The sequence below is a fragment of the Pseudorasbora parva genome, chromosome 24, assembly GCF_024679245.1.
Source record: "Pseudorasbora parva isolate DD20220531a chromosome 24, ASM2467924v1, whole genome shotgun sequence".
NCBI lineage: Eukaryota > Metazoa > Chordata > Actinopteri > Cypriniformes > Gobionidae > Pseudorasbora > Pseudorasbora parva.
In genome coordinates, this window is record NC_090195.1 from 29,264,197 (window position 1) to 29,285,555 (window position 21,359).

At 37.3% G+C, this 21,359-nt stretch overlaps 1 protein-coding gene across 9 annotated transcripts in view; it reads right to left on the bottom strand.

Annotated features, from left to right (window-relative positions):
• abi1a (abl-interactor 1a) overlaps window positions 1–21,359 on the bottom strand; it is an 80,871-nt gene that overhangs the window by 9,091 nt on the left and 50,421 nt on the right. For 2 of the 9 annotated variants that reach the window (XM_067435612.1, XM_067435610.1), the window contains exons 4-9: window positions 18,073–18,087; window positions 13,445–13,545; window positions 13,139–13,279; window positions 8,041–8,141; window positions 5,146–5,238; window positions 2,437–2,634 (exon numbers count right to left, since the gene is read on the bottom strand). In XM_067435612.1, coding sequence (XP_067291713.1) covers window positions 2,437–2,634; window positions 5,146–5,238; window positions 8,041–8,141; window positions 13,139–13,279; window positions 13,445–13,545; window positions 18,073–18,087 — 649 coding nt within the window. The remainder of the gene's footprint in view (window positions 1–2,436; window positions 2,635–5,145; window positions 5,239–8,040; window positions 8,142–13,138; window positions 13,280–13,444; window positions 13,546–18,072; window positions 18,088–21,359) is intronic. The other 7 variants (XM_067435618.1, XM_067435611.1, XM_067435613.1 and 4 more) reach the window with 6 other exon arrangements.

Sequence of the window (21,359 nt, forward strand, 5' to 3'; positions counted from 1 at the left end):
GGGCGGAGCTAAAGAATGACGAGCGCGCAGCAACAGCACGAGAGCTTCTGAAAGCTGACGTCGTCGAGCATGGAAAATAAAACGTTACTCTAATATACCATGGCTATCAATCAGATTCAACTAATACATATATGATCCAGAATCAGATCCGGAGGCTGAAATAAATTGAACAGGAGAAGCAGCAACAGCAGGACGTCCGTCTCTGTGGTATGTACTGTATTTAGTGGCCTGTCAACATTTGTGTTTGTTTACTTGTGGATTGTGAGGACATGATTTGGTTTATGGACTATTGTATGCGACTAAACCTTAGCAGTAGCAAGCAAAACGGTTTTGCACGTCAGACTGTTATAGTGCTACATAGAAAAACAATGGAGTAGCGCATTTGAATGTGCATTGTGTGAACGTCCACTAGCTTTATGTTTGGGTGGTTTAACAATGAACAAACAGACACCTATAGTGGTCAGCTAAACAAATGTATTTAAACACACACCATAAGTTACATCGCATGCTCCATTGATAAATTAACTATACGATCGTGTTGTTTACTCACGCGACGATAGCCAACAGCATAGACATTTGAAGCAGTTTTACTCACCACCTGCTTCCAAAGCACGATCGTGAACCTTTATCGTCACCGCTCCATCAAAAACACACTTCTTTAGTGACGTTGTTGATTTAGTGAAGTCCTGAGACAGCAGTGAGAGCAGTGTTTATGGGCGTGCATTTCCTCTCTCGCTCTGGTCGTGCGCGCGCGCACCCTACCGGAAGAAGAGCCCGTACGGCCCATACAAGGACCTTCCGCTCTATTAACGTCAAGCCGACCCATACTCGAAAAAAACTCTCCGAAACTTGTGAGAAACCGGAAGGAGTATTTTTGACACAGAAATACTCCATCAAACGTCCAACATTAGTTTGATACTTTGTCTATGTTTAGGATGGGAATCCAAGTCTTTAACAGTGTAAAAAGCTCAGTATGCATGAAACAGCATTTCACCCCCCCCCCCCCCCCCCCCCTTAATTGACTACAAGCACTTACTATAGGGTTAGTTGAGTAACAACAGTAAATTATGCATAATTACATGTAACGTGCAACAAGAACACTGTAAATAAAGCGTTACCAAATAAAGGTGTAATCATTATATCACAAGAAGTCCTTTTAATCTGGTAAATTATTGTTTTTCATAACTATAAACACTAATTCCATATATTAAAATTGCCATTTAAGATTGTATTCATTTCCATAGTTTTTTCAAGGACTGAATGTTTAAATGTAAAAAAAATACAAATAAAATAAAAAAATATTTTGAGGTTTTCCAGATTTTTGACAAATCTGCTTCATATAATTTTTTTTTTTTTTTAATTATGTAAAAGTCCTTTACTTTGCAGTGAAATGGTTATTAAATTTTTCCCCATAAATGATTATTGCATATCATGATAAACACCGTTCAAAAGTTTAGGTCTGTAAGATTTTGTGCTTATGCTCATCAAGTCTGCATTTATTTAATCAAAATAATAGTAATTTTAAATAACTTTTTTTTGTATTTTAAAATGTAATTTATTCTTGTGATACGAAGCTGAATACGCCAGTCTTCAGTGCCACATGATCCTTCAGAAATCATTCTAATATGATTCGCTTCTCAAGAAACATTTATGATTATCAATGCTGGAAACCTTTAGTTTTTCAGTTCAGAATTAGAAATCTTTTGTAATATTATAAATGTCATTTTTTATTTGATTTAATCCTTGTGAATTAAAAGTATTTATTTCTTTATTTAAAAAAAAATCGTACTGACCGTTAACTTTTGGAACGGTGCTGTAAATCATCATAAATCTAAATAAAAAGTTGTGATTAAATTGTTCTTATTTCGCCCACCCCTAACGGCAGGCAAACACTTCACCTCAGAAAAACAAAACAACAAAACGTTGCACAGTTAGACGAAATGAACATATAATATAATCCCACCGTCCACATTGTGAGCAGACGATGGGATAGTGGCCAGTTTGTTCAAATGAATGCATGAATGATGTGATTCATTAACGCTCTCATTCATGTCTGCTGCCGATATGACCGTCATTCACTCTAATGCTCATGGACATCTGACAGTGGGATTTAAAGTCTCGGCATTAAAGCGTAGGAGACGATAAATCTCCATTCATAAACAGGTGGCCACTGGCCCTGTGCTCTCACTGATCATAAATCTGAGGCTTTTCTGGTCATAATGACATTAGTGTGTACGGCCGCACACCTGTGGGAAGAGACAGGCTGTTCCCTTCACCACAGACGGGGCCTAAAATAACTGGGTTTAAAGATGCTTGGCTTTCCACTAGCTATTGCTGATTTGAAATTTTACAGGAAGTCAGCTGTCAAGTGCGTGATTGAATTTGATGTGGCTTTGAACGTGTCTGTATATTCGTGCAGCGTTCTTCGTCTCTTACTTGCGTTTGTGCCCCCGTTAACGTGCGGCTGCTGCAGGGAGAACTGGGAAGAGACGGACGGGGCTCGGCGGTATGTACCCGTGGCGGAAACCATGGAGACGGAGGAGGAGGTGGAGGAGTTGTGTCGGGAGATCTGTCGAGATATCGTGCCGAACTGCGACATGGGGATGGGCCCGAGCCCTGGCCCGGCTGCCACAGCTGTTAGTGCCCAGAGAAGGAGGTACAAAGACAGGAGAAAATCCAGGACAGGCCAGTGAATTACAAACATACAGCAGACAAGGAAAGCTTCCAGAGAATAGTTTAACAGATTCAGTTGAGGAAATAACTAATAGGCAGAAGAGTGAATCTAGCGAAACATGTCGAGCACAATTCCAGGTCATAATTTATACTTCGCATACTTTTATAGTGCTGGTGATTAAAGGGTTGGTTCATCATTTACAAACCTGTACTCTCACACAATTTCTTTATTCTGCTATGTGTATATATATATATAAATCACACACAAACTTTTATTTTAATTAATTTAAGTAATTAAAGTTACTTCCAAAATAAAAATTGCCTTTAAAATTATATATAATAAACTATTATATATTCACCCTAAAATGAAAATTATATCATTACTCACCTGTATGAATTTTTCTTTTGCTAAACAAACTTAAAATAAATATATTTTAAAGAATATGTATTTCTTCAAAATATTAGATACCCCCTTACATTTTTCAGTTATATTGCAGCCATTTACTAAAATCATTTAAGTAAAAAAAATGTCTCATTAATGCGCGCACAGCACCCCATATTGACAGAAAAACACAGAACATATATATATTTTTTTTATTTATGATGATTTTATGCAATGGCTGCAATATAACAAAGTGAAAAATGTAAGAGAGTCTGAATACTTTCCATACCCATTCAGAATATACTATATATACACACACGCACACACAAACTATATTAACAAACTTAAGTTAGATGCGAATAATCTGTATTAATCGATTTGACCACACGTTGGCTAAAAAAGGGAAGCCATTTGTGCCGTTATTTTAATTACACAAACATTAAGTAAGTATTTTCCCTCAAAATAAGGCAAAAAAGTAGTTTTATAAAACATTTACTAATTTGAATAATTTAAAATAATTTATAACTCATAAGTAAAACATTGTGTTATATTATATGTGACCCTGGACCACAAAACCAGTCATAAGGGTCGATTTTTGGAATTTGATATTTATACATAATCTGAATTAATTACGCATTCCATAGCTGTATGGTGTGTTAGGCTAGGACAACATTTGGCCGAAAATCTGGAATCTGAGGGTGCAAAAAAATCTAAATATTGAGAAAATCGCCTTTAAAGTTGTCCAAACGAAGTCTTTAGCAATGCATATTACTACTACTAGCATGTTTTTGTTATATATATTTTTTTTTACGGTAGGACATTTAGATAATATCTTCATGGAACATGATCTTTACTTGATATCCTAATGATTTTTGGAAAAATAAGACAATTTTGCCCTATACAGTTGGCTATTGCCACAAATATACCTCGTGCGACTTATGACTCATGTTAAGGTCCAGGGTCGCGTATTATGTTATATTATGTTATTTTGATTTTGGCCTGGACATGTTTCACCAGATTCACAAAGAAAATCTAGGCTTGAGAAACCCAACATCAGATGAAACCTCAGAAAACAGCCATTTTACTTTAATAACTACAAATAATAATTACACAACACTACAACAGGACCTGCAATAAAATGAACAAAGTTAGAAAATGCCCTGAGAAAGAGTACCACATTGAGTTGGTAATATAATGTGTGTTTACAGTCTGCAGATGGGATTTCCTCTACAGGGACATTTCCTGTTGACAGTGGCAGATAACAGAGAAGCCCCAGAGAGACACGGTCTCCCTGATAGAGATGGCCGGAACCAAGCGAACAACAAACAGAGTGGACAAACATCACTGTGGCCCCGCAGGCCTTCACCAGTGACATATGATACGAACACAATACATTAAAACATCTCGCTTCAAGATGAACCGCTCATTCCACTGTGTCCTGGTGGAGCCAGTGAAGACCTGTTCTAATGAACAGAATTATGGGATATGATGTTTAAATACATTTAAGCATTTTAGATTTGATCCAAAGCACTTACAAAAGAGGAACACAAGTATTTTTTAACAGGCGAACATGATGTTAACTTAAGGTTCTGTTTTGTCGTCGAAAGCTCAAGCTCTTTAAAGTCCGGTGGATTCTGAATGGCTGTTTTTATCGTTAATCAGCTAGAAAAAAAAAATATTCTGAAAGTAATTCCAAAAATATTGTTCCTATTTCACATCATCTCTATAGTTATGATATGGACTTCCCTATTCTCGGGGAATTAGAATGATTATTAAAACGTTATAGTTATCTTTATAGTTATTGTCTCTGGCGTGATTAAGTCTATCAAACAACACAATCTGCCCATATGTCCTTTATGAATTATGAGTAATACACTCATGCAGTTCGGAAACTTCTCCATAGTTCATTGATTTAAAGGTTGATTAAGAACAAAACCACCACCCAAAATAACAATGAATCACCACCACCATCCCCAACAGTGACCCATTCTGACACCCACAGACAGACAGGAGGACGGTGGGACGGTAACGCCGGTGCTGGCCGGAACGGATTTTGTGTCGTTGGCGATGGGATTGGAGGAGGGGCTCACCTATAGCAGCGGCTGGCATTGGTGGACCCTGACCGGGGAGGGGGGGTGGAGGAGGAGGAGGGGCTGGGGGAGGAGCAGCCCATGAGGGTTCGACTGGGGGTCAGAACCGTCATTTAGAAAAAAACACCTCGAGAGCGATTCATTCATTAATAATGCACAAAAATGTAAGCTTGGTTCCAAAACCCAGTGAGCCACCTTGCTGTCTACATAGACAGGACCATCCTACCCATCCTATACCCTCGTTAGTCACTGATTTGAACTCTTCCACATGAACAGCAACTTCTCATGGCACACGAATAGCACTTGATACACGATGGCAGACTTTACTCTAAATTGACTCTAGTGGAGTTTGATGTTAGAATGATGCTAAGCTAACAGCATGATGCTAAAAACATCAACTCGGTAACAGACAGGGCACGTCTCATTCAGTTCCCTAGCTCCCAAGCTCGTGAATCAGTGTATCGTGTACACAAATTCAGGCACTGGTATGGACAGTAAAGGACGCTGACTCACTGCACATTGTGACACTGATGACTTATTTCCAGCAACGTGACAACGTCCTCATTGTACAACATCATTACTGGTATTTACGAACAACAGCAGAGCTGATATCTTTCTGACATAAATTATAATGTTACTTAAAGTACATTATGATACATACTTTGCTTGTTACATATATTCGTGCAACATTTCAGTTGTAAATAAATGTTAGCTAGATTGTGTTCATTACTCTCTAATGATGTACATTTATGCTGAAGTATAATAAACGAATGGTTTATATTTTTAAAAACGCATATCGCGTGTCGTTACTGGTCGTTATGTTTAGTGAGTTGGCTCGCGTGACTTAAGTTTCGCGCTTCAGAACTTCCATTAAGGGAGCAAAGTGAGCATCAATGCACCCTGGGTTTTGCGGTGCATTGTGGGACTTTTTAGGGAGAGAAAACGTTTCAGTGCACTGGATTCTACGATTGAGACGGCCCTTAAAAAGGCAGACTGCTGATAGAGATGCACCCATAGAGCGCTGCAGTGATTACATTTTTGACAACCACCCTGGATGTTTCGGTGATCCCCGATTCCCTAGTTAAAAAAACAACAGGACTTTTCCATTGGCTTTTGGGTTATGGCGAAAGAAGCTTTTTGAACAACAAAAGTTTATGATTCTCATGTTTTATCCACCATGATGATCTAGACAAATGAACAGAATGGAACTTAAAGGCCTAAATACAATAGCCAAAAATAAAAAGCTAAATGTAGGGCATAAACAAACAATACCACGGCCCTATCCTAGCAAGCATTTTTGAGTTTAAAAGACATCTAATAGCCATCCAAACACAGCCCTGATGTCTAGGCTAAAATAAGGCAAAATTTGGCCTGACAGTGAAAATGTAATAGATGTCTAACCCTAGCCCAAGAATAAACTAGTCATCAGAATCAAGGAAATGCAACCAAACACCCTGTAATTAATGTTGACTTTGCTTACACGATGGAATATCATACATCTCTCAAGATATTTTGCATATATTAAGGGTTACTCACAGCCGGACTATATCGGGTCTATAATTAACTGAGGTGAAATTTTGGCTATTGCTTGCTGGGATGACTTCAACGCCTTCATCTCTAGGTTCTGTCAACTCTTTCAGTCTTTATTCTAGCTTGCAAGAGCGTGATTAGAAACACAATTAGGCAGTAAAAGGTTGAGTGAGTAGATTAATTTCCTGTGAATTTTCTTCATCAAGGCACATAAAAGCCTTAAAAGGGTTTTACTCACAAATGGCTTTCACTGATATATTTTTGTGGAATAAAACATGAGAATATCTAGAGCTTTTGTTAACCACAGACCTTATTTCAGGCATTTAAAAACCATTTAAAAAACCATTGACTTCTTGACAATGGAACCAGAAGGGTGAAAATGTTAACTTGTTTCCGTGAATAGGACTCAACGGGACAGTTTTTTTATACTTACAATAGTTTGACTTTAGCCTGTTGCTAAGACAAAAAACAAAACACCCCATAAACAATTTGTAATCCGACAAAACTCATCTGAACTGATATTTTTGATCAACCTATTTATTGTATAAACTAGTTTGCGTTTATTAAATATTCACAAATGAATGGATGCAAGTATAATCAACATTCCCTTAACTCTGACCACCATATTGGATTCAATTTGTAATGCAAATTTTCCATAAAGGGTACAACTAATGCTGCCTAATTAGAGCTCAAGTGAGGAATCTGCTTTAAAGTTTCCAAAATGTGTTTAAGCTTGAAAAATGCTGCCTAAACAGGTAGCTCACTAGGTTTTGGATGGCAAACTTGTCCTTCATCAGAGCACAGAAGAAAAACCTAGAGGAAAAACCTTCAATTTTATTAGACAAATACACAAATGGATAAATAAAAGGGTACAAGGACAGAGAAGCTGCATTCAAAAGTCCTGTCAGCACCTAAATAACATTAGTCCAGGAAAATGAAATCAGAGGTGCTGATGCAGTGTTGCTATGGTGACTGTAAGAATTCAGGAGGAGGTGGTGGGGGGTTTCTGCTCCTCCTTTTGTATATGGGAAGAGAACAGGACAGTGACCTCTTTTCTCACTAAACTCACTCTTCAGTCAGACCACCCTATAGAGTTTTCCAATTCCTCTCTTTCTACCTGTCCTTGTGCTGTGTAGTGGCCTACTTTGACAAACCTTTAACTGGAAGAATCAGGCCATGAGAGCTGTAGGCATACAGTGAACAACTAATCCTGCTCTGTTTCTCACTCTAGAGAGCAGGAAAAACTGCAGCGTTAAATACCCACATGTGGAGAGTACGTCTAAATCTCGTGTTGGCCCTAACCTGCAGGGCATTGTGCTTCAGATGCTGTGCATTTGCAGCAGCTGTATGTGGGCTGCAGCTCACCTGGGATTGAGTTGGGAATGGAGGGAGTCGGCACAGCGATTGGAATGCCGATGCTGCTGCCGCCACTGTTCTCTCGACTGCCGCTTCCACCGCTGCTGCCACTACAGAGAGAAAGAGAAAGAAGTCAGATGAAGGCTTAGTATGCTTAAAGTTCTCAGCATACTATCATATCAATATCAACAGTGATTTTTTTCTCAACTCATTAGTTCTATATTAGGGCTGTCAAATTGATTCATTGATTAAATCGAACATAAAAGTTTCTGTTATATGTGTGTGTGTATAAATAAATACACACACCTATACTGTATATATTTATGTACACTATATTGCCAAAACTTTTGCAATGCCTCCCTTTACATAAACACAAACTTTAATGACAACCCATTCTTAATCCTTATGGTTTAATACAGATTTGGCCCACCCTTTGCAGCTATAACAACTTCAACTCTTCTGGGAAGGCTTTCCACAAGGTTTAAGAGTGTTTTTATGGGAATTGTTGACCATTCTTGCTTTGTGCACTGGTGCGCAGTCATGTTGTAACAGGAAGGGGCTATCCCCAAACTGTTCCCACAAAGTTGGGAGCATGAAATTGTCCAAAATGTCTTGGTATTCTGAAGCATGAAGAGTTCCTTTCACTAGAACTAAAGGGCCAAGCCCAACCCCTGAAAAACAACCCCACATCATAATTCCCCCTCCACCAAACTTTACACTTGGCACAATGCAGTCAGGAAAGTACTGTTCTCCTGGCAATCGCCAAACCCAGTCTCGTCCATTGGATTGCCAGACAGAGAAGTGCATTTGGACTCTAGAGCAGTGGAGACGTGTTCTCTGGAGTGACCAGTGGTGGCATCTGACGCTTTGTATTGCACTTGGTGATGCAAGGCTTGGATGCAGCTGCTTGGCCATTCCATGACGCTCTCTAAGCACTGTTCTGGAGCTAATCGGAAGGATTTTATACACCTGTGGCTGTGGAAGTGATTGGAACAACTGGATTCAATGATTTAGAGGGGTGTTCCAATACTTTTGGCAATATAGTGTATGCCAAATGGTCTGGCACTGTGTTCCAGCCCACTTTAACCCCTGTGTATGTATGTATGTATATATGTGTGTAATTATATATATATAAACACAAAAATGTGTTACATACAGCTTTTCCGATTTGATAATCATACAAATCCATGTCGCAATTTTGGATTTTATTCCAATTAATTATGCAGCCCTACATATTAATGTCCAAGATCACTGGGTGCCACAATGAGGTCATGATGTAATTTGAAATGTGTTTCATTACATCATGCATACGGTTTCACATAGTGTTTTAAAAGAACAACAACCAGAAAATAGTATACTGTGTAGTATTCAGTGAGTAGATGCCAGTGTTCTGTTCTGAGTTTAAAGGCTCACATGGTAAAGTGACCTAGATACACACTTGGCTTTGAGCCACATTGTACTACGTTAGCCATACGTAGTTATGCGTACATTCAACGCAGATCAATTTATGGATTATTCAACACTGTGGAGCTACGAACATGATTGCATCAGTATTACACCCCCACATGAGCACAGTTTTAGATGATCCTGTGTCTGCTGTGTGTCAGAAACTAGAGCAGCAGGGGTTCCATGCTGCACTGCAACAGATCTCATTATCACAGCACCCAGGCTTTATTGCTCCATTGTCTAACAGAGATTGAGTTAAATGATAGGATTTTAAATAGAGATGTGCAAAACTACATATCTTCTGGTCTGTGGGTTGTCTCATAATTGTGATGTTCTTGCAGTTTCGAATTATTAACTTGCAATAGCTTTTTTTTGTTTATGCCGGAAACAAATTTTAAAACTGTTTGATTGCTTGTATTGATGCAAAATGTAAGTACACCATCACCCAGCTCTAATCTGCTAAATGTGACTATATAAAGATGGATATTATAAACATTCGGATATGAAATAATGTGTATTGTGAAAGGCCCCAAACAAATCAATTTGACTTTACTTGAAATCTGGTCATCTGACCAACATCTAAAAGCTTACCAGTGTTTCAAGAAAAAGATTAAATAAATCCCTACTAGATCCATTTGTAAATTCAACCTTAGAGAAACAAAATGGTTAACTGAAACTGTCGTAACCCATAATGCATCGGGTACCCAAAGATGAAGTTTAGATGAGGGCAGCATAAAGAGAGCTGAATAAGCATCAGTGAATGCTTCTGGAGAGCAGATAATGGCTCATACTTCATCTTAACCACACACAACTGCATGTACAAATTGCTGACGCTGCCACAATCGATGTGATTGATAAACACTGTCGGCTACACATCAGTATTTAAGAACAACATTCAAATTTTATTCAATAAAATATATATTTGAAGTTAAATTAATGAACCCCCGTTCTCTGCAAGTCACTCTTTTTTATACAGTGACAGTGACCAAGGGCCGAGGCTGTCAAGAGTGACTCAAAGCAACATACCGTTCAAACGTTTGGATTGGGTACATTTTTTAAAGATGTTTTTGAAAAATCTCTCATCAAGCCTGCATTTATTTGATCAAAAGTTACAAATATTGTGAAATATTATTATAATTGAAAATAACAGATTTATATTTTAAATATGAATTTTCTGCCTCATCACTCCAGTCTTTAGTGTCACATGATCCTTCAGAAATCATTGTAATATGAGGATTTGCTGCTCAAGAAATATTTATGATTATTATCAATGGTGAATTTTTATTTTTATTTTTTTAGAAAAAAAGAGCTTTTGTAACATTATAAATGTCTTTACAGTCACTTTTTTTCAAATTAATGCATCCTTGCTAAATAAAATATTAATTTCTCAAACTTGTGAACAATATTGTATGTGGTCAAATAACAGTGAAAGGTGAATAGTGCTTTTTGCTTGAAAGACTAAGGGCCCTATTTTAATAATCTGAGCACATGGTCTGATGCTCATGGCGCAGGTGCACTCACGTCATGTCCGAATCCACTGCTAGTTTAAAGATGAAAAAAAAAAAAAACGGTCTGTGCGCCAGACGCATGATCTAAAAGGGTTGTACCTATTCTCCTAATGAGTCATGGGTGTTTCTGGGGTGTAATGTACACTAAATATCTAAATAATAATCAAAATCAGTGTCATCTCCCATTCCCTTTGAAAGCCAGTTGTGCTTGCACCATGGCGGAATTTGCGAAAGACTGAGCGCTTCTCCATAGAGTAATCCTTTTATTTATTTTTAAGATATTAAAAAAATGTTTGTGTGCTGTTGAGTGTACGCAAGTTGTGCACCCGTCTATAAGTGCACATTACTAACAAGCCCTTTAAGTAACACAAAAAATACTGCAGTTTCAGTTCCTCAAAATAGCAACGCGCAAACAATGCGCCTGAACACACCTCATTTTCAGACCATGGGCGAACAGATGGGCACGAGTGTATTTGCTATTTAAACAAAGTGTAACGTGCAACAACACTGGACATGTAAATAATAACTGCGTAGGGCTGAAACTAGCAAAACTAGCCTGTCGCCGCATTGTACCGGGTGTATGATATAGGTCTACATTCAAAATTTCTACATTGTGTTTTTATGATGGACGGTTTGGAACAACATTCGTTTACCCCTTTAAGAAAAGCAATTTGATGGATTCAACAGCCCCCCGCACAAGACCTGGCCTTGTGGTGCCACTATTTGCACAAATCAAAAGTTGTGTATTATTTATGGCATCACAGTCAGCATTAACTAATGAGGCCAATTCATTGAGTCATTCTCAGCATGAGCCGCTGCAGTGCAGATTGCGTTTAGTGAGCGCTGTGAGGCTGGGATGAGGGGTTATTCCCTCTGGTCTGGAGTGCGGTAGTGGTGTGGGTTGGTGTGATTACATTATTTACAGATGTTAGACGAGTGGGTGTGAAGAGTACTGATCACACACTGGGAACATTCAGAAACCCCCAGATCAGGCCAGTCATTTAGATGTTAGCTGCATCAAGAACAGGAGTGGAAATGTTATACCCCCTAGAGGATGTCAAATATGCGCTGACATTTAGAAATAAAACTGGAGGCTGATGGAAAAGTGTGGGAGAGGACTAGCGGAAAAAAAACTAAATTAAGAGAGAAAAAGCAACATATGATTCATCAGTAAAGCCCTTACACAAATAAGCACACACAGTGTGTCTGCAGGCACAGAGGGCAATAAGGAATACAAAATTACTTAAATTAAATTAACTTTCAATTAAAACCTTTTCAATAAATTCTCTGGACAGACGGATGGACGGACAGACAGACAGACGGATGGACAGACGGGCGGGTGGACAGATGAACAGACAGACAAAAAGAAGGACAGATGGACAGACAGACAGATGGACAGACAGACAAACGCACAGACGGACAAACAGACGGACAAACGGACAGACAAACAGACAGACAGATGGACGGACAAACAGACAGACAGACAGACAAAAAGAACGACAGATGGACGGACAGACAGACAGACGGACAAACAAACAGACAGACAGACGGACAAACAGACAGACAGACAGACAATGGACAGACAGAGGGACTGACAAACAGACAGACAGACGGACATACAGATAGACAGACAGACAAAAAGAAGGACAGATGGACGGACAAACAGGCAGATGGACAAACAAACAGACAGACAGACGGACAAACAGATAGATAGACAGACATACAGATAGATAAACAGACGGACAAACAAACAAACAGACAGACGGATGGACGGACAGACAGACAAACAAACAGACAGACGGATGGACGGACGGACAAACAGACAGACAGATGGACAAACGTACAGACAGACGGACGGACAGAGAGATAGACAGAAGGACGGACAAACAGACAGACGGACATACAGATAGACAGACAGACAAAAAGAAGGACAGATGGACGGACAAACGGACAAACAGATAGATAGACAGACGGACAGGCAGACAGACGGACAGGCAGACGGACGGACGGACAGACAAACAAACAGACATACGGACAGATAGACAGACAGATGGACAAGCGTACAGACAGACGGACGGACAGAGAGATAGACAGATGGACAGATAGACAGACAGACAGACCTATAGACAGACAGACAGACAGACGTGTGTTACCTGTGGGTTCTCGGTCTCTGGTTGAGAGACGCGGTGCGTCCTGGACTGTGTTGGCTGCCCATGCGAGCTGGACTCGTCATGTAATCATTGGGCACGGTTGGAGGTTTCACCGGCTCAAGCGTTTTATAAGGAGTGTTACGTCTGCATATGCATTTAAAACAAACAGGCAAAAATATTATAAACAAAACATAATGTGTGATTTCTGACTGCTACCAAAAAATTATATCAGTGCAGAAGTAGTGTCTGGCAGCTTTATCATACTGCTGCTCAGTAACGGTTTCATATTTGATAAAAATCACATCTTACCCAAGAGTGCCTCGTCCCGTCATGGGTGGGCTGGGAGGTTTCTGTGTTGGGGGATTGGTCCTGGAGAGAGTTCCCACTCTGATTGACTGATTGTTGCCATGCTGTTGATTGGACAAGCAAAACAAGCAGTTTAAGTATTTGACCAGAGCTTGACCATCAGGTTACATAAATAAGACTAAAGGAATGGAGCAGAGAAGAGGGCTTTACCAGACAAAACATTTCATCCAAACGTTCAGTTTGCTACTGCAATAAAAGGGCCTTATTCATGAATATATAATAAATATATGAGTCATTTGCATGTAAAACAGACTTTACCGAAAACTCTTTTTGCAAACGATTCGTAACCTTAGATTTGATAGTTCATAAATAAGGTGTGCGTGATAAAAACAATATTGAGATAAATAAGGTGTGCGTAATAAAAACAATATTGAGATAAATAAGGTGTGCGTAATAAAAACAATATTGAGATAAATAAGGTGTGCGTAATAAAAACAATATTGAGATAAATAAGGTGTGCGTGCACGCTCATTCACAATAAGCATAATCCCATCACAATAAGCATCCTCTCAAATTACAACTACTTGAACTACATGTACTGTGGAAACTTCTGAACTCCCTGCTCAGGTTTGGCTCCAGTACAATAGAAATCTATGATGAAAAGGAAAATGGACCACATAGCTGTTTTTTTTAATCAGTTTTGTTTACCAAATTATTTTCATTTTTTTTAACTAATTAATTAACTCACTATATCTATATTTATTGTAAATAGTCTAAGTCTTGTCATATTGCCATGTTGCCATTTTGCCTAAAAGAACACAATGTTTGGATATTTTATGCTCCATTTACTTATGGTTGGGAGCAGGTGTACATTTTTCGATACACTTTCATGAATTCAAAAATTCACCTCAACATCTTAACACAGAAAAAAATCATTCTGCGCATGTTTCATGAATGAGGGCCATTGATTCAAAATTAACAGACAATTAGTGGCTGATCAATTGCCTATTTCTAAACAACAAGGTAGCCGAAATGATATAATAATTAATAATGGCATATTTTAATAATAGCAAATAGGAATATTTATTTGCATTCAATTTTAAATCATTTTTAATTAGGTAAATAATTGTACACAGTGTGTACTCAATTTAAAACAAAGACAGGTGATGTTTATTATAACAATTATAAGCTGATTTTGAAACAAACCTGACTTATCAATAATCTCTGACAATGTCTTGCCAATATCAGTCCATCACTATCATTTAGACTAAAAACCTAATATTGACAGTAAATAAAGTACAAACAAAATAACAGAAGCCCAAATACTGTGTTTCCGCCGCATATTAACTTGATTTAGTGTTAAAATAATATAATCTTTATATAATACAGCTATGACAGATCATTTTGCAATGGGATTGATCTACAACTACTGCACATGACGAGGGTATGAGTAGGCCTGTCACAATCATACATTTTGTATTGATGATTACTTCTCATTAAAAAAAAAGGAAAAACATTTTACTTCTGTAAGCCTTTGTTATTTTTTATTAAACTTGGAATAATATAATATAATATAATATAATATAATATAATATAATATAATATAATATAATATATAATATAATATATAATATAATATAATATAATATAATATAATATAATATAATATAATATAATATAATATAATATAGTTAGTGAGGTCAAGTTGATTAAATCGCAATTTATCCCATCCAAAACAAAAGTCTGTGTTTACATAATATGTGTACTGTGTATAATTATATTTGAATACATACACATACAGTACAGGCCAAAAGTTTGGACACAGTACTATTTGTAATGTTTTTGAAGTAGAAGTTTCTTCTGCTCATCAAGCCTGCATTTATTTAATCAAAAATACAGATTTTTTTTTTTTTAATATTGTGATATATTATTATTACAATATAAAATATTTGGTTTTCAATTTATTTGGTATTTAAATGATCATTTATTTCTGTGATGCAAAGCTGAATTTTCAGGATCGTTCCTCCAGTCTTCAGTGATCATGATCCTTCAGAAATCATTCTAATATTCTGATTTATTATAAATATTGGAAACAGTTCTGCTGCCTAATATATTTGATGAATAAAAGGTTCAAAAGGACTGCATTTATTCAAAATAAAAATCTCCTTTACTATACATTTTTTATCAATTTAACACATCCTCGCTGAATAAAATTAATGATTTATTTCCAAAAAAAAAAAAAAAAAAAAGACACCCCAAATTACTGACCAGTAATTGTTACAAAATATTTCTATTTTTAAAACTTTTTATTTTATTTTTTTTTTTTTTTTTTATTCATCAAAGGATAAGTATCATAGGTTATGAAAAAATATTAAGCCAAGCCAATATTAAGTTTCCAACTTTGAAAATGAATCATCATATTAGAATGATTTCTTAAGGATCATCATGATCACTGAAGACTGGAGTAATGATCCTGAAAATTCAGCTTTGCTTCACAGAAATAAATTATAATTTAAAGTATAATAAATTGAAAACCAATTATTTTAAATTGTAATAATATATCACAATATAAAATGTTTTTCTGTATTTTTGATCAAATAAATTCAGGCTTGATGAGCAGAAGAAACTTCTTTCAAAAACATTACAAATAGTAATGTGTCCAAACCTTTGGCCTGTACTGTACATGTATATATTTTAATTTGTTTTGCATATATATATATATATATATATATATATACACACACACACACACACACACACACACATACACAAATATACATACTAGAGGTAGGCAGAGATTGTTTTTTTATCAAGTTTAATTTTGAAATTAATCTAGATTAAGGGTGCTTTCACACCTGCCTCATTTAGTTCGGTTGAATCGTACTAGAGTTCGTTATCCCTCTTTGGTGCGGTTCGTTTGGTCAGGTCTGAAAGCAGCAATCGCACTCGGGTGCGCACCAAAAGCGGACCAAACAAGCGTAGCGAGACCTCCTTGAAGAGGTGGTCTCGGTGCGCTTTCAAATGAACTCTGGAGCGGTTTGTTTGTGGTGAGAACGTGATCCGACCTCGAACAGAACCAACTGCAAAAGTACGGATCATTTTTGGACTAAACCAGCTGCCGTAGTCAGCTGCACTGACATTGTGTGCATTACATTATTAACTGATAGATCGTTGGAAATATTTTCGGGAAGATGAGCATGTCAAGAGTTAATAATTAATGCACGCCTCCTCTTGAAGTGACGAGTGATGCGCACTCGCCGTCTGCAGTGCATTAGAACGTTGTTTTTAAGTTGCATCCGCGCTTCATTATAGAAATGTTTTGTTTGCATACTGTGGTAAATACACACAGTGTAGTAGATTATGGCCAGGGACAAAACCAGCCCGCGCAGTCGTCTCTCCATAGTGTTATAGTTTGCTGGCTTTGCCTCTTCTGTTGGAATTTTTCCACACGTAAATTCTGACCAATCGAAAAGCAGTTTAGGAAATACGCCATGGCCAATGAGTGATGTGGATGTTGTCGCGTGCCTGCGTTTTGGTTCGTTTCAACTGGTTTGGACCAAAGCAATCAGTGTGGTGTGAAAAGGAACCAAAAAAGCGGAAAAATTCAAACTATGTATAATTGTTTGCCCATGGTTCGGACCAAATGAACCGAACTAGAGATGTGAAAGCACCCTAAAATGGCTGAAAATCTGAATTCTGCCGAAGGCTTTTAGAATGTGTGTGCTACCCAAATAATAGGTGTGTTTTCATGGAGCACTGTAATTGGTTTAAAAGCCCAGTCCGAATGAAAATTCTCCATATAAACACCACAATCGGAATAAAAATGCCCAAACCGAATGAAATTGTAACCTGTTTGAGAGGGGTGGGATAAACCTTTTCATGAACTGATCAAGCGAAAAAAATCCCCATGTAAAAGACCTAACCCGATTACTTTTGAGATTGCTTCCTTATGTGTAATGTATCACTGAGGAGCCAGCACGTGTATCCATCGACAGAAACATACATAAAGCATTATTTTCAAGTTACAACCTATATTAAAGCTACGTCATTAGATGCGAGATGAACCGCGGTGCAAGTGCGTGCCGGCACCTTTTACACGGCACCGCAAGGTATAGGGTATAAAGTCGACCCAGCTCCCAACCCAACTTTGAGAATAGATTAACTGTTTTGTTTTTTTTTAATCGCCCAATAAGAGTCTGATGTTAACGCAACACGTTAACGCCGATAACGGCTCACCACTAATACATACATACATACATACATACATACCATACGTGTACACACATTATGTACACAATTTTATTTTGGATGCGAATCCTTGTAATGAATCAATTTGACAGCACTTAATATAATATAATAAATATCATATCATTTAATTAATATAATATCATGTAATTAATATAATATAATTAATTTAGGATTTCCCTTATAAGGATGGCAAAATATGCTTAAAATGTACATTTTCTCAAATAATTGCGATTAGTTTGAATAACCAGATGAATTATTGTGACAGACCTAGTTATGAGGTAATGATGAATTCAGGAATATGAATATGTAACAGGATCACAAGGAAGATTGAATCAGTTGATCAGTAATAGACCAGGAGGGGTTCATGGGACAAGTACACTTACCTTGGCTTTAAGCCACTAGCGAGGGCAGGAAAAAAAAAAAGAGTGTGATTTACAGAAGAAGAGAGAAAGACAAAAAGAGGGAGAGAAAGAGAGAGGCATGTCAAAAATTGGCATGTCTCAGTTCAGAGCTCTTGAAGCAGCACAAAAGCATTTTAAATCTCAAAACCCACATTTGACTGCTCTAGGGCTACGAGCGTCGATGCTAAAATGCTTTTTCCTGTTTTCACACTTTCTCTGATTGTGTGGTTTGAAGCAGACAGTAATTCCACCCCTGCCCCCCTCAGGTCTCATTTCATACCATGTTGAACTGCAGTGCGTTTGCAAATAACAAATAAATTGAGAATAAGTAGATAATAACTTTAAAAAATAATTAATCCCCCTTGGATTTACCACAAAAAAAAGTGAGTTTATCTATATGAACATAACTTAGTTAAAGACTGTATTAATGATTTCACACAGAAACGTTAAAATCGTCCTGCAGAAACACGACTCATAACAACAAAGGGCTGCATGTGTAGTGAATGTTCTGCACTACATGCAAAGTGTGGCATTATTAATGTGCTGTCCCGTATGATCAATGAGGGCTAAAGTAACCCAGACAATGCTCATACATTAAGTTGGCAAAAAAAATAAACCATAGTGTAGACCTGAGAACAATCGTTTATTGCAGCAATAAGGCACTTGAGGCCAGGCTATATTGTGAGAATAAAGGATGATATGTGGCACAGCCAAGCAGCAGTTTCTCTTGAAGCAAATATGGAAGAAACTTAAACTAAAATTCATCGACTGGCCACTAGGGACAGGCTCCAGAAGGGAGCAGAATCTCATTGAGCCCCATGTTAAAATGCCCAACTTTACAGAAGAAAAACTATTGTGGTTTTGTTCTATACAGCTCATTTTGCCCTTCATGACAACTGTGAGGGGAGTGCATTTTCTCATTAGTTTAAATTATATTAAGTCTTAAAGTTCTGCATAATAAAGGGCGTAGTCACTTTGAGTGACAGGTGGATTGCTGTTTGTATGCTGTCTGTTAGTCATCACATTCCCTTAGCTCCGCCCACGTCCCACCTCTTGGCCCATTGTCAGTTTTTCGGGAGCAACTCGCTGCCAAGATGTCAACGGCCGAGTCCGTCTTTACGCTTCAATAATGCTTTTCAGAAACCTACGGGTGACGTCACGGACAGTTTTTTTCCAGTCTATGGGCAGAACATGCTGTGAATGACGATTCAGCGGTCACTATATTCACAAAATAACAGGGCCTGAAATGCCTTATTAAAAATAAAAAACTTAACATAAAAATAAATAAACAAAAATAAAATAATAGTGCTGTCAATTGATTAAAAAAAGTCAACTAGATCAAATAAAATTCTGTGATTAATCATGATACTTCATGGAAACACTATGCGCCTATAGACTGAACATGTAATATGTATGTGCATGTCGCTGTTTTCACAAATTCACAGTTTAAGACGGTAACAGTATTATTTTCAAAAACATGCACTTTGAAACATGTTTTTAAAAGTTAGCATTTTCAGGCCCCTGAAACATTGTCGTTTAAATGAACGGCCAAAACACACAAAGCGTTTTCCGATTCTAGTTGAAAACGGTTCCTAAATCTTGCACAGCACCAGCTCCAGGATCAGATCAAGCAAACAGATTCATTTAGATCTCTGTGGAATCAGCTGAGAGCAAAACTCCTCCCTCAGCCAGACAGAAATACGGCTTAATGCATCATACCCTGACAGCGCCAAAATCCTCTGTGTTTAAGACTGTGAAAGCGCTTAATGTTCACTGAAACAGATACAGCAGGCAAAGAAAAGGATCCTGACATTTTTCCTGAACAGGGAAAAGTAAAATAAACTAGTCAAAAAAACATTTGAGGACTCCTGCGCATTCCTGCGGCCGCTGACTAGATTAAGTGTCAACTGACATTGAAAATAAATCTCAACTTTTGCAAACACAGTAAATTTGGCTGGGGACGCTGCAATCCCCGTCAGGTGACTCAAGGTTAAGGCTTCTCTTACCGAACGACATTAAAGGTGTAATAAAACACTGCCAGGACGTTCTGTGACAGAATACACACTGTACGGTCAGCATAATGCTACAATTTTGGCTTTAGTTAGTATGATACAAACTCTGTCATCCTGGTATAGATGAATAGTTTAAGGGATAGTTCACTAAACAATCTTCATTGTATGTTCCCTCTAATTTCTTTTCACGCTGAGCAAAACTTTTCTCTGTTGGGCAGACATTTAGGTCACCTGAGCAAAAAAATGTTTTATACCAGACCTGTACAGCATACGTAAACACACACACAACGTGGTTTCATCATGCAGTTATAATTTTAACTTGAATGTGCCATTTCTCTTTGGGAGTGGGAGTTTTTTTAAATTATTATTACGATTTTTTTTTTTTTTTTAAATCTTTTTAACTTTCTATTCTTAAAAGAATCTTGAAAAAAGTGTTACACAATTTCCATAAAAATACTAAGTTTTAACCATTAATAAGAAATGTTTCTTAAACAGCGAATCGGCATATCAGTATGATTTGACGCATCATGTGACAGTGAATACTGGAGTAATGATGCTGCTGAAAATTCATAAAATGCACTATTCATCAAAGGAATAAATGCATTTTAAAATAATATTTCAAGCTAAAATAACTTTACAAATAAATTTTAAATAACTTTTTCTATTTTAATATATTTTATAACATTACAGTTTTACTGGATTTTTTAAAATAAATAAATGCAGCCTTAGTGAGACTCAAATGACAAATTTCCAGGTCACTGAAACAAGTTTTGTACATTAATATGGCTGAACTACCAGTGACTATAGTCCAAATAGATACTAAAGCTAGACAAACAAACAGCGGTTAGCTTTAACCCCAATAAATGTAAACACAGCATACATTAATATTGATTATATGTGAGGCTCATCCTATAAACGCTTGTAATCGATTGGCTGTTGGGTCGCAGGCATCATTAAGCCCTAATCCCTTGTGAACGCCAACACTCACAATCCTGCAAGATGAATCACAGATGGAGGGCGACGCTGTCACTAGGTCAAATGTTTTTACATTTCAGCACATCAGATAACACAGAGGCATGCTGTCAATACGCTGAGGGCTGGAATGTGCACTGCATTGCTGATATTATATTAAAAATAAATATAAGGGATGCAACAAAACAGTTCCACGGTCTTACTTAAACTTAATATAATTATATAATATTATATATATAAAGATTTAAAGTGGCAGCTCAGAGATGTACAGTAGCATTTAAGTAT